Here is a 14,332-nt window from a genome sequence, read left to right on the forward strand (position 1 = left end):
ACAAGTTAATCCCCATGCAGGTGTATTGCCATCTCCTCGTCCATGTTATGGCCATTCGGAAATTTAGTCCCCATCCCAATTATATGACGTGATTCACGTTGTCTTAGTTTGAGAGTACTGTTGCCTCCTCTCTTATTGGGTAGGATTTTTTCTATTGCGTAATATGACAGTTTGGTGTAATCTGAAAAGTGTTTAGCCTCAAAATGTCGGGCAATGGGATACTGTTGGTCCTTGTTCGTAATTGCCCTCATATGTTCAAGGACCCGCTTCTTAGCCATGTGTGTGGTACTCCCTACGTAGCTAAGTTGGCAGGGGCACTCTAGCACGTAGACCACGTTGGTGCTACTGCAAGTGAGGAACTGTTTGATGGGAATCATACTGTTTGTACTGCTGTTCCAGAACTCCTTGTGTAAGCGGCTGTTGCCGCAAGCCTTGCAGTGTCCACAGGGATAGAAGCCTTGTAAATCAATAGTATTGCTTCTTGCCATGCTTGGTAGGTCACTGTGTACAAGCATATCTTTTAGGCTACGTCCTTTCCTATAGCTTATTGAGGGATGGGAAGGTATCGTCTTGCCTATAACTGGATCACCTTTAAGGAGCTTCCAATTCTGGGAGATCATTTTTCTAATTTTGTCTGATTGACCGTTGTATGTAAGGATCAGTCTGGTTTCAGTACTCTCATAATTTCTGGGTGAATTGGACTCAGGGGAGGATTCAAGGATTGTATCTCTGTCAACCGTTTTGATCCTGTCCATCGCCTTTTTCAGAACCCACATGGGGTATCCTCTTTCTCTAAATCTCTGTGTCATGGTTATTTGTTCTTTTAGGAAACCCTCCTCTGTGCTACAGTTTCTCTTTGCTCGAAGCAGTTCCCCATAAGGGATACTCCATTTGAGTGTGTTGGGGTGACTGCTAAGAGCATGCAGCAGCGTATTGCCTGCTGTAGGTTTACGAAACAAAGAAGTTGTTAATTTGTTGTTCGAGATTTCTACACATGTGTCAAGATATTCTACCCTCACATTGCTTATAGTATGGGTGAGTGTAAGGTTGTTGTTGTTCTGGTTTAGTCTGGAAATGAAATTATTGGCTTCCTGTTTGTTGCCTTTCCAGATTACAAACAGGTCGTCAATATAGCGTAACCAGAGTATTACTTTGGTAAAATCCGACTGTAGGCTAGGTTCTTTCCTGATGTCCTCCTCCCATGCTCCCATAAAGAGATTGGCAAAGCTCGGCGCGAAGCTTGTCCCCATCGGTACGGCGATGGGGACAAGCTTCGCGCCGAGCTTTGCCAATCTCTTTATGGGAGCATGGGAGGAGGACATCAGGAAAGAACCTAGCCTACAGTCGGATTTTACCAAAGTAATACTCTGGTTACGCTATATTGACGACCTGTTTGTAATCTGGAAAGGCAACAAACAGGAAGCCAATAATTTCATTTCCAGACTAAACCAGAACAACAACAACCTTACACTCACCCATACTATAAGCAATGTGAGGGTAGAATATCTTGACACATGTGTAGAAATCTCGAACAACAAATGAACAACTTCTTTGTTTCGTAAACCTACAGCAGGCAATACGCTGCTGCATGCTCTTAGCAGTCACCCCAACACACTCAAATGGAGTATCCCTTATGGGGAACTGCTTCGAGCAAAGAGAAACTGTAGCACAGAGGAGGGTTTCCTAAAAGAACAAATAACCATGACACAGAGATTTAGAGAAAGAGGATACCCCATGTGGGTTCTGAAAAAGGCGATGGACAGGATCAAAACGGTTGACAGAGATACAATCCTTGAATCCTCCCCTGAGTCCAATTCACCCAGAAATGATGAGAGTACTGAAACCAGACTGATCCTTACATACAACGGTCAATCAGACAAAATTAGAAAAATGATCTCCCAGAATTGGAAGCTCCTTAAAGGTGATCCAGTTATAGGCAAGACGATACCTTCCCATCCCTCAATAAGCTATAGGAAAGGACGTAGCCTAAAAGATATGCTTGTACACAGTGACCTACCAAGCATGGCAAGAAGCAATACTATTGATTTACAAGGCTTCTATCCCTGTGGACACTGCAAGGCTTGCGGCAACAGCCGCTTACACAAGGAGTTCTGGAACAGCAGTACAAACAGTATGATTCCCATCAAACAGTTCCTCACTTGCAGTAGCACCAACGTGGTCTACGTGCTAGAGTGCCCCTGCCAACTTAGCTACGTAGGGAGTACCACACACATGGCTAAGAAGCGGGTCCTTGAACATATGAGGGCAATTACGAACAAGGACCAACAGTATCCCATTGCCCGACATTTTGAGGCTAAACACTTTTCAGATTACACCAAACTGTCATATTACGCAATAGAAAAAATCCTACCCAATAAGAGAGGAGGCAACAGTACTCTCAAACTAAGACAACGTGAATCACGTCATATAATTGGGATGGGGACTAAATTTCCGAATGGCCATAACATGGACGAGGAGATGGCAATACACCTGCATGGGGATTAACTTGTGAGAGTAGTCTTCAGGGCACTATACTCAATCAGGAACAGTACGATCACCTCTGGGATGGGACCAAGGAGGGAGATTCAAGTCTAATAAGATAATCAATAATACAATGTGTATTTCGCCTGTCGTTGTTATGTCTATTATAAATCATGACAAATGTTCCTGTTTTTCTCTTTCACAGGAAGAAAGGAAGGGACTATGTCTTGGGCCCGTGACACAGGATCCCTACCCTTCTCTTCCCAAGCTGCTCTCCAGTGAACAGATAAGACCAACTTTGTTTCAATTTTAAATTTAAGTATAAGACACTTTTTGAATTTTTTGGTAGTTGGGTTAAGGATGCATCTTTGGACCAGCATGTTACATATCAATTGAAAAATAATGTCACAAATTATCTGGACTGTATAGAAACAATGCAAGGAAATCACATGGGCAGGCATGACAGAATGTGACATTCAACACCAGTTAGATCTAAGACACCAGGGTAAAGTCAACACTTTAACACACATGGGGCCTGTAGAATAACCGAGTCATTACGGCGAACATATGCGTAAATTGTACATTAATTTCACTAGCCCGCGCTTATGTAGTTCCTGGGATTCATCTGAGGTTTTACGAGTGCTCATACAACATCGTGCAACCTTTCCCTAGAATTAAATATACTGGGAACACCTTATGACTCGGTACATTAATTTCACTAGTCCGCGCTAATTCAGTTCCTGGGATTTACCTGAGGTTTTACGAGTGCCCATACAACATCGTGCAACCATTCCCTAGAATTAGGCATACTGGGAGCGCTTTATGACTTTGTACTACACATCTTCCAGCCTCACCTCACGGCACCGCAGTATTGCAGTGGACGATACCCATGCTCACTAGGAGCGAGATACAGTTTTCCCATCATCAAACGAGGGGATGTCCACGTGTATCAATCACCCACAATGAGTCCATTTGTATGTTGTTACTGGTGTTTCACAGCGCATACTTAGTATTGTCATCCATTTAAAGAATTACTGTTCCAAAATGGCGCTGAAATACTCCTTTCGATATTGGAGCGAGATCAGTTGTTTTTCTGAGTATTAGAATGTCTTTGTTGAACTTACAAAACATGTCTTGTCACAGTCCATTAATGTTCGTTTATAAACAATCTAGGAGTATGTCTGGACCAAATATACGATTTATGTTACTGTTATGTAATGGCGCCTACAAAAGTACTGACATTTATTCAAATTTTTACTGTTCCAACATGGCGCCGAATAACCCTTGCGATAGTCCTCTTTCAATGTCAATGTATATACAATTCAGTATGTATACGGCGGTCCGGTAGCATAACGGTGTGTGAGCAAGCCCGTGAGGGTGAAACGCGTCACGTTGGGTTTATGAAGTAATATATATATATATATATATATATATATATATATATATATATATATATATATATATATATAAGCTTTTCCGCAACCAAAAAACGGAGAGCACACACGGATTAATTCTTTGCTGGTGTTTATTGTGCAGACCTGGCCTGCCCTGATAGGTGCTGGATTGCCGGCTGAATTTGCAGGCATTACAGCGTTTGCATGGAAAAAATCCGGCAATATTCAAACGATTTTGGATTTTCTGGGTTATATTGAAGTGACTGTGGATGAGATGGTCCCCCATTGAGGGACATCGTTTGTAAGTTATTAGCAGGCGTTCTGGAAGTTTTGTTTTTAGGATGTTGTCTGTTTGCATAATGTGCCAATTTTTTCTGAAAATCTGTACAATATTACTAGATCACTCATTGTAGCTGGTTATCATCCTTACCGGGCCATTTTCTATAGGTTTTTTCGGGCCTTTTGCTACCAGTAGATCTATTCTATTGATTTTCTCCACCCTGTTCTCTGCCTGTGCCAGATCTTCCCTAGTATAACCCCTCTCCTTAAACCTTTGCAGAGCTTCCTCTTTGGCGTTATTATAGCTCTGCGACGTGGTGCAATTGCGTTTCAAACGCAATAGCTCTCCGAAGGGTATGTTTTTTATTAGGCTCAACGGGTGATGCCTGCCTGCATGTAAAACACCATTTCCCGCTGTCGGTTTCCTATACAGTCGTGTTAGTATGATATTTTCTATGTATACTTCCAGATCTAGGTAAGTGACTGATCTATCACTGATATTGCTGGTAAATTTTAGAACAATAATAATATATATATATATATATATATATTTTCCTGCTCCTGTCTCTTAATGAATGAAATGGATCTGAAAAGAAATACAAAACAGAGCACATTTATGTTGCACCAGATGTGTAGTCTTAGACTCCCCAATAATCAACCAAATGCATTGGACAAAGCAGCATGGCACAAGGCCTAATTTGTTAAACATAAGCAGGAAAAAAAAAAGGAAGGAGGTCTGACAGTACGATGCGGACCTACCTGTTGCTACGCGATTCCTCTTCAGTAATACCCCAGCGCAGGTCAATCTCTTCTATAGAGAGAAAGAACCTGGATGCTCGTGCTCGAAGTTCAGGGAAAACAGAACGGATAAGGAGGTCACGTTCTCCATGCATGTCCCGAAATGTGGAGGAAATGAACACTCGGATACTTTGCCATCTAGAATTATAAATTGTGGAATTATTCACAAGCTCAATAGTAAAAGTGTGGCACTCTTCACTCTAGTGAGCACTTATTTGAGTACATTTCCCCTTACAGTGTCAATGGCCAGCAGCAAGGGAGGTCAGTCTGCTGCTTGCATAATTCCCTGGTTTGGGGGGATATGCTACAGAGCAGGGAGTCCACTCCCTCCATTTCTTACCTGATTCTGGGGGAGGTGGCTAATGGATGCGGAGCCTGCACCACACACTGGTCTCGATTCAATGTTTCTGCTGGTTTTGGAAGATCGAATCTCTCATCAATTTTTCCAATGTGCTCAAGGAGACGAGAAGAACCACGTACTGAGATGACTCTAAGGCAAAAGAGACAGTGCTGAAATGAACCTGTAAGAAGAGGGGAATCACTGGGGAAATATGGGATATCTAATAAAGAGATATTGAACCCTCACCCATGTGCTCGCGCTGTGAGTCTGATATAGGCTCTTACATCCACATCTGGTGGTCTTGCCCAATGCTAACTTTTCTTTGGAAGGAGGTGCTGAGCCACATTAAAGGTACAGTGGGATTCCCTTTCCCAAGCATACCTCAGGTCATCATCCTAGAGATTAGACCCCAAACTCTCAAAGGCATGACACACTCAAATTGATGCCTAATCCTATACATGTTGGGGCAGCCAAACAGGTGGTCACCCTGCACTGGAAGAGGCCCTCAACCCCTCCGGTGTCATCGTGCCTTACTCGCCTGTGGCACATCATGACTCTGGAACTCTTGACTAGCCGCATCACACATACTGACGCTCACTTCACACATGTATGGCAACCCCTAATACAGCATCTATCCAAAATAGAACACTGCTGCTCCCTCCCCTGCGCTTGCGTGCATTGCAGCTCTTTGAAGACACCCTGCTACCATGAGGAGATGCACCCTCAGAGTGAGCATGTGGCTTTCCCTGAGAGACCCTTTCGTGTGGCTGCCCTCCCTGACTTCTTACTAATCATATCTTCCCTAGTCACTGCTTCAAGGCCCACAACGTCTATTGGCTGTGGCCTTGTCCTAAGCAAAGATACCTTAGGGTGCCCCACCTCCTTCCCATCCCGCCCATTCCTTTCCCTGTTTTTCTTCCTTTTAGTTAACATGTTCTTATGGACACTGGCAGACACATTTTTGTGGCGAATTACCCCCTTCTACCGGGGCTAACTAACCATAGCAGACATGGTATCCTGGGGCATATCCCAAATGCATATGTATATGGTGTGGGGCCAAAGGCCCTTGGGCCTCATTACCTTGCAAGTAGCGCAACTCCCAGATCCGCCAGAGCATCCTCTGTCCATACAGTTGATAATTGCTTTTCATGTACTTTGTATGTATACACAGTTTTATGAAAACAATCAAACAGATTTAAACAAAAAGAGCCTGAACAAAACAGAAAACACAGTAGGGAGTCTGCTACAATAGAGATGGCAGTGGGAGTAAACTCAGAAAAGAGAGAACACTGTATGGCCATGAAACAAGAAATACATTTATGAGATCATCCAAAGACAGCAGACCGAACATAACGTAGAATCTTGGAAAACACAAACAAAAGACATGAACATGAGATGGAGAGAAGACTGAGGAGAAACATAACATCGAAAGGGACATGAGAAAACCGACAGTACCGTCAGGGATATGGGGCAACAGTGAGAACAGACAATGTGCAATTAAAACGGCAATGAGAGCATAACAAAACAACTAAAGGGAGCCATAGACTCAGAATACACTTATGTAACCCATACAACAACAAACCAAGTCAGAGAACAAAGCGAGCACAAAAGGAAACCTACTACAACAGTAAGAAAACTGAGGGAACTAGTAGAAAACAGACAGCATGGAGTGAAACCCAAATCAACATTGGCAAAACTGAGAAGAAGTTCTGACAACGAAGAAAGGGTGAGGGAACAGAAGACAAACAAGTTACTTACCTTCGGTAACGACGTATCTGTAAGAGACATATTAGTTATAGATTCCTTACTGCCCCACCCATCCTCCCTGCTCTGCGAACTGACTTCTAAGGACAGGGATTCCCTTGCAGGGCCCTAGTTTAGCGCACGATTGGTCAGTGACTTGCATGGCTCTGCGCTTCTGGCGTGGAAACTCGTGTCAGAACTGACGTCAGCGCGCAGGGGCAGCATCTATATAGACACCGCAACATCATCCCAGCTAACACAACGCTGGTGAGGGACGCAGAGTCGACTGACGCCGCCTACCGATGCGCAGGGGTACTACTGAGAAAACATTCTGCGGATCCAGACTGACGCCTGGGGGTAATTCATCCAGCCCAGACAAGCCACCGGTTCACGCAAGCTATCCAGTGGGTCTGTGGGCCAGTCCACCCTTCCCACCCCTGCAGCAGCTTCCAAACCTTCCTAGTCCAACCTTCCAGACCATCAGAAGCCAGAAGGCGTCAGGATTCGCCATCACCTCCCCCACTGGCAGACCACCACGTCGGACAGGTGGGTTTTAAAAATAATCCAAAGGTGCTACTCCCTCCCCTTTTAGACTACCCCTCCCTCTATGCCACCGTCTTTCGATCGCATGTCGGAGAATCATTTGGCACTTCTCCACCAGGAGGTTTCAGCTGTCTTGGCCTAAGGAGCCATCAAGGGGGTTCCTATGCCAGAAGTAGGTTGTGGTTGCTATTCCCGCTACTTTCTGGTGCCCAAAAGGACAAACGCCTGCGTTCCATTCTACACCTCAGGGCCCTCAACCGCTTCCTCCAGAAGGAGAAGTTCAAAATGTTGACTCCGGCTCAGGTCCTGTCTGCCCTCCAGCCTGGAGACTGGATGGTGGAGTTGAACTTGCAGGATGCCTATTTTCACATCCCCGACCTGCCAGCCCACTGGCGCCATCTGCGGTTCACGGTAGACCACAAGCATTTTCAGTTCACCGTGCTCCCCTTTAGCCTTACCAGTGTCCCTTGGGTGTTCACGAAAGTGATGGCGGTAGTCGCAGCTCATCTGCACAGATTAGAGGTTCCAGTCTTACCCCTATCTCGACGAAAGGCTGTTGAAGGCAGGCTCACCCCAGGCTGTCGTCTTCCAACTCAAGGCTACGGCAGACCTCCTGCACTTACTGGGGTGCACTATCAACGTGCTGAAGTCCCACCTGACCCCCTCTCAAACGCTCGCTTTTGTCGGGGTTGTTTTGGACACATGCAGTTTCGGGCCTATCCTCCCGAGCAGCGAATCCGGAATATTCGGGTTATGATACCGATGTTTCAGCCTCTATCCCGAGTTTTGGAGAAAATGACCCTGAGGCTGCTGGGCCTCATGGCCTCCTGCATCCTGCTAGTGGATCATGCCAGATGGCATATGCGGGTTATGCAGTGGGACATGAATTTCCAGTGGGCAAAGCATCAGGGCAATCTTTTCGACTACGTCCAGATCTCAGAGGGGACTGCGCAACACCTGTAGTGGTGGCTAACGAACCACGCTTGGGTCAGAGGTAGATCCCTCTCCCTTACCCAACCAGACCTCACAGTGGTGACAGATGCGTCACTCCTGGGATGTGGCAGCCATCTGGGAGAGGCGGAGATCAGAGAAGTTTGGTCTCCGGCATAGTCCGGGCTCTATATCAACCTACTAGAGCTCAGGGCGATTTGTCTGGCACTGAAGGCATGCCTTCCCTCTCTCTAAGGGAAAGTAGTGAAGGTGTTCACAGACAACACCACCACCATGAAGTACTGCAACAAACAAGGTGGGGTGGGATCATGGACCCTATGTCAAGAGGCTCTTCGTCTCTGGACATGGTACCCAGAAATCCAGGTCCCACTGCAGAGCCTGCATATGCCATCTGGCATGATCCACTAGCAGGATGCAGGAGGCCATGGGGCCCAGCATACTCAGGGTCACTTGCCAAAATCTGGGATAGAGGCTGAAACATTAATATCACAGCCCGAATATCCCAGACTCGCTGCTCTGGAGAATAGACCCGAAACAGCACTGTGTAGAGAACCGTCCCAATGAAAGGGAGTGTTTGAGAGGAGGTCAGGTATGACTTCGGCACATTGATAGTGAACCCCAGCGAGTGCAGGTGGTCTGCCATAGTCTCTGGAGGTGGGAGACGACAGCCTGGGGCGAGCCTGACTTCAACAGCCAGTCGTCGAGATAGGGAAGACTGGAACCTCTAATCTGCGCAGATAAGCTGCGACCACTGCTATCACTTTGGTGAACACCCGAGGGGCACTGGTAAGGCCAAAGGGAAGCAAAGTGAACTGAAAAGGCTCGAGGACTACCGTGAATCACAGATAGCGCCTGTGGGCCGGGAGGACGGGGATGTAAAAACAGGCATCCTTCAAGTCCAATGCCACCATCCAGTCTCCAGGGTCGAGAGCAGACAGGACCTGAGCCAGAGTCAACATTTTGGACTTCTCCTTCCGGAGAAAGCGGTAGAGGGCCCTGAGGTTTAGAATAGGATGCAGGCATTTGTCCTTCTTGAGCACCAGAAAGTAGCGGGAATAGCAACCATGACCTACTTCTGGCATAGGAACCCTCTCTATGGCTCCCTTGGCCAAGAGAGCCGAAACTTCCTGGAGGAGAAGTGCCAAATGATCCTCCGACATGCGATCGAAAGACGGTGGCATGGAGGGAGGGGTAGTCTCAAAGAGGAGGGAGTTGCCCCTTTGGGCTATTTGCAAATACCAGCCGTCTGACGTGATGGTCTGCCAGTGGGGGATGTGATGGCGAATCCGGATGCCCACTGGCTTCTGATGGCCCTGGAAGGTTGGACTAAGAAGGTTTGGAGGCTGCTGCGTGGGTGGGAAGGTGGACTGGCCCAACTCCCTTGGCCAAGAGAGCCGTAACTTCCTGGCGGAGAAGTGCCAAATGATCCTCCAACATGCGATCGAAAGACGGTGCCATGGAGGGAGGGGTAGTCTCGAAGAGGAGAGAGTTACCCCTTTGGACTATTTGCAAAACCCACCCGTCCGACGTGATGGTCTGCTAGTGGGGGAGGTGATGGAGAATCCGGACACCCACTGGCTTCTGATAGCCCTCGAAGGTCGGACTAAGAAGGTTTGGAGGCTGCTGCGGGGGGTGGGAAGGTGGACTGACCCACCCGCTGGGCCCCAGACCAACGTCTCTGGGTCCCACGTCTGCGGCCACACTGAGACTGGGTAGCTTGCATGAACCGGTGGCTGGTCTGGGCTGAACATGTTGGGGTGCCCCTTCCATAGCCATGAAAGGGACGAAAAGCAGACTGAGGTGGACGAGTCATCGATGTAAGGCCCAAGGACCTGACCATAGCTCGAGAATCCTTAAAGCGCTCCAGCGCCGAGTCTGCCTTGTCACCAAAAAGGCAAACACCATCAAAGGGCATGTCCAATAGGGTTACCTGGACATCCTCCGAAAAGAAAGACGTCCTCAACCAGGCATAGCGCTGAAGGACTACCGACGTGGCAATCGTTCTGCCCAGTGAGTCAGTGGTATCCAGTCCACAGCAGATCGTGAATTTGGCTGCGTGTCTCCCATCCGCCAATGCTTAGGAGAGAATAGCCCGGGCCTCCCTCCGGGCACTGTGACAGCACCTGGGTGACCGTATACCAGATAGTATGGGAGTATTGGCCCAAGAGGCATGCGGTATTCACGGACCGCAAGGCCAAGCTGGAAGAAGAGAACATACGCTTCCCAAGATGATCCAGCCTCTTGGATTCCCTATCTGGGGGAGCAAAAGGAAATGAGCCCTTAGATGAAGAGGCTTGCACCACCAAGCTCTCTGGGGAAGGGTGTTGAGTTGGGACGTCACTGAGGGCTTCGTTGAATGGCAAAAGGGGCTCCGATTAAGTTGCCGCCAGTTGAAGCACCTCAGTCAAGAGATTAGTCCTGACTGCCACTGAAGGGAGCTGCAAGACCAGGGCCTCAGCCGCCCTTCTCACCACCACAGCATAGGATGCTCCCTCCCCCGTAGCCACGGTAGGGGAAGAAAGCATGCCAAGGTCAGGAGAAGTGTCCAGACCACTTGCGTCACCCAGGTCCTCTCCAGTCCAGCTGTTCTAGCTGGTCTGCTAAAGGGTTAGAAGACCCCTCCCAGTCCACATCACCACCCTAAGAATGATAGGAACAGCTGTGATGAACAAGGGAACAAACGTAACCTCCGGCGTCTGATTCAACCTAGGTTGACGTCGATCTGGCTTTGTGTCCATCTCAGGGATGAGGATGGGGAGAGCGTCCACCGGGGGCATGCCCGGCGCCGTCCTCGCCAGGATTGGCACCGGGGAAGGGTGAGTAAGGTCAACCAGCATAGATCCAGATCCAGGCCTGGATCCATGGGGACCCTCCGGGGTCGTGGTTGCGCTCCAGACACCAGAGGCACACGGGGTGTGGATCCGTCACGGACATCAGTTTGTGACCGGAGTCACAAAGTTTGAAGCCAGTCCTACGATGGGATATTCCTCGGGCCCCTGGAATTGAAGACTCGAAAAAGATGTCGACAAAAGTCGAAAAAGTCTAGTCAAAAAATGACTAAGGGGCAAGCTCTCTGCGGATCTGCGCTAGGCTGGCGCAAAAAAAGAACTAAAGTCAGCACGCAGGGGCAGAGTCTATATAGACACAACGACGTCATCCCGGCGAGCACGACGCAGATGACGGATGGAGAGTGGACTGATGCCTCCTACTGAAGTGCAGGGGTACTGCTGAGAAACAATTCTCCTGATGCAGTCGGACGCCTGGGGGTAATTCTAAGGTAAATAATCTATAACTAACAGTCTCTTTCAGATATGAGAGACACCACGGATATCAGCCTGCAATATGAAACTGCGACAGTACTTACAGCACCAAAATTAAGCTCAAAGCACAATGACACTACAAAAGGAAGTAGGAGACATCCTATATAACCGAGACATTGGTTTTGATAAAGGATAGCCTACGGCAACAGTGACAGCATTCTGGTATATTTGAGACAAAAGAGACAGCAATGAAAGGAACCAATGATAACTAAGACACTTCAAAACTAAAACAATGTGAATAGAGGAGTGAGATTGCTTCAATGACACACCACATAGTAGAGGCAGTCATGGGAACAACAAGACCCCACTAGAATATGCTTCTTTAGTAGACATTTTACAGACATCAGTATTTGAGTGTCTAAGGACGGGCGGTGAACTTTGAATATAATCATATTGGAAACCAATCTTTGCAAACACTGATCTAGCTATACTACTCATGAACAGCCCCTTCATTCCTTGCCCTTGGGATGCTTTTTACAGGCATGGACCTATAAGGAATATTGGCTTTTCTTTGAGCTACATCTCAAACATTCTGTTTACAACCCATTTGTTCCTTCAGTAGGAGAGTCAGAGGGGGCCAAGATCCCAAAATAGGTGAGGCTTTTCTGGGAGTTTTTGGTTCCATCTTTTTATTATATTTTAGGTACATTACACTGCGTGGCACAGAAAAAAAACATTTAGATCACTGTAGCAAAGCCACTTACATCAAAAACCTTTTTGGTGGATAACGAGAGACAGGTAGTTAAAAAAAAAAAAAGCAAGAGAAAAGGAGGACAACCAAATGAAAAAATGGCAGATATAGGTACTTTTCTTCCTCTACCTAAAAATATGCCCCTTTCCAGGAAAGGTGCCTTAGTAAACATGGCAGCCTCCGTGTTAAAGAAAAATGTAGAATTCCGAGATGAGAACTTTTTCAGTCTGAACCCAGAGTAGAATGCCCATAGTCTAGTTGACACAGAGAATTGTATTTTGAGATTTACCAGGGATTTCACACAAGTCACATCTCACTTCTTTGCCACAGTCTCTGGATCGAGAAGTAGATAAAGAAGAATTTCCCACTCATCTGTAAAGTTCTTTTTAGGTCTGGCGTTAGCCAAGACCTTTTGATATTACTGAAATTATATGAATAATGTTACTATTTATATAGGCTTTCATCCAGTCCTTTTCATGCATAGGTCTGGCATTGCTATCAGCCGAAAAGATAAGAACCGTTACTTACCATGAATTGTTTATTGATTGGGTTGAGCACCATGAGGACCATTTTCAACATGTCACGTTTCATTACTTAAATCTGGAATGGTGTTCAATGTCAATTGTGCAAGGTAGGTTCTTGGATACCACAGCGAAACAGGGTAATTAATTATGTATATCTAAAACATAGTGATATGATCTATACATTTCACACAACATTTTTTACATTTGGTTAGGAAAAATACAAATAAACAGGCCATACAACAGTGGAACAGTATGCACGTATATCACAAATTGATTTCACATGCAGTACATAAGATGGGTATGTATCTGTTCCCCGGTCTGTAAGTTCAAAGACGTCTTAAATAAAAGCCTTGTTTATACTCTGTCTCCAGATTGGGTGCTTTCTGGTGTCTGGTGTCTCGGTTTAAGGCATATGAGCACTCCTATGCCCTGCCAACACGTTTCAATCGCTAAGGACACTCTGTATTGTGTGCGATCTTCATCGGTGCTGGTAAAATCTTTTTGATTATCAGCTCGGTGTACCTAGGAAAGATTGAATAATCAGGTGTTAAGGGCACATGGGACTTATTATGGTAGCTGTAACCTCTTTGTGAAAGAAGTCCTTGGCTTGGATTTTCATGCTCCTTTAGACTCCATCCTAACGCGCCTCAGTGTGGACTTTAGGCTTCACACGCTGCTAGTGTTTTCAGTTTGTACTGTTCTCCGCTAGTTCTTTTCACTGAAGGGATAGACAACTCAGGTTTCTAGCATTTCACCGCTCATGTTTGCAAACGATCATGGTGTATGTTACTGGATGTCACAATAAAAGCGGTCATCTTGTTGCACATAACTGTGGGGGATATAGTCTTTCTTCAACAGCAGTTGGGATTTGTATGGAGGAATGTTTTTTCAATATCTGAGAGTGGGTTAAAATGCTTCATATGTTTTTACTGGGTTCCTCAATCGTTGCGATGGTTTCTTCCTAATATAAAACTTTTGTGTCTTTATTGTTGCTAGTACAGGCTGACAATTCCAGGGATGCATTGACGGTCGCGTAACGTTTAGATTTGTTTTAGAGAAATGTATTGCTGTTCGCTTGCCAAGACATATGGCTCAAACAACAAAATTGCATCAGTGGACGTTTGTATCGGCACGCCTTTATCTGGGTATTATACTTTAGTATTGTATTAGGTGAAATTCATGGTGTATATAAAAGAAAATTGCTAGTGTATCCTGTATGTCAATTTGGTATTTAGATTGATATGTTGCTTATGTTTTCTCAGATCCCC

General features: G+C 46.2%; 1 protein-coding gene across 7 annotated transcripts in view; it reads right to left on the reverse strand.

Moving 5' to 3' along the window:
• The window catches only part of LOC146811566 (telomerase protein component 1-like), a 1,575,504-nt gene that overhangs the window by 1,094,813 nt on the left and 466,359 nt on the right, over positions 1 to 14,332 (reverse strand). For all 7 annotated transcript variants that reach the window (XR_014966741.1, XM_085618541.1, XM_085618539.1 and 4 more), the window contains 2 exons: positions 5,293 to 5,442; positions 4,914 to 5,090 (listed from right to left, as the gene is read on the reverse strand). Coding sequence is in view for 6 of the 7 variants with exons in the window: in XM_085618541.1 (XP_085474667.1) it covers positions 4,914 to 5,090; positions 5,293 to 5,442 (327 nt within the window). In the remaining variant the exon portion in view is untranslated. The remainder of the gene's footprint in view (positions 1 to 4,913; positions 5,091 to 5,292; positions 5,443 to 14,332) is intronic.

This window comes from Triturus cristatus, chromosome 7 (genome assembly GCF_964204655.1).
Source record: "Triturus cristatus chromosome 7, aTriCri1.1, whole genome shotgun sequence".
Lineage (NCBI taxonomy): Eukaryota > Metazoa > Chordata > Amphibia > Caudata > Salamandridae > Triturus > Triturus cristatus.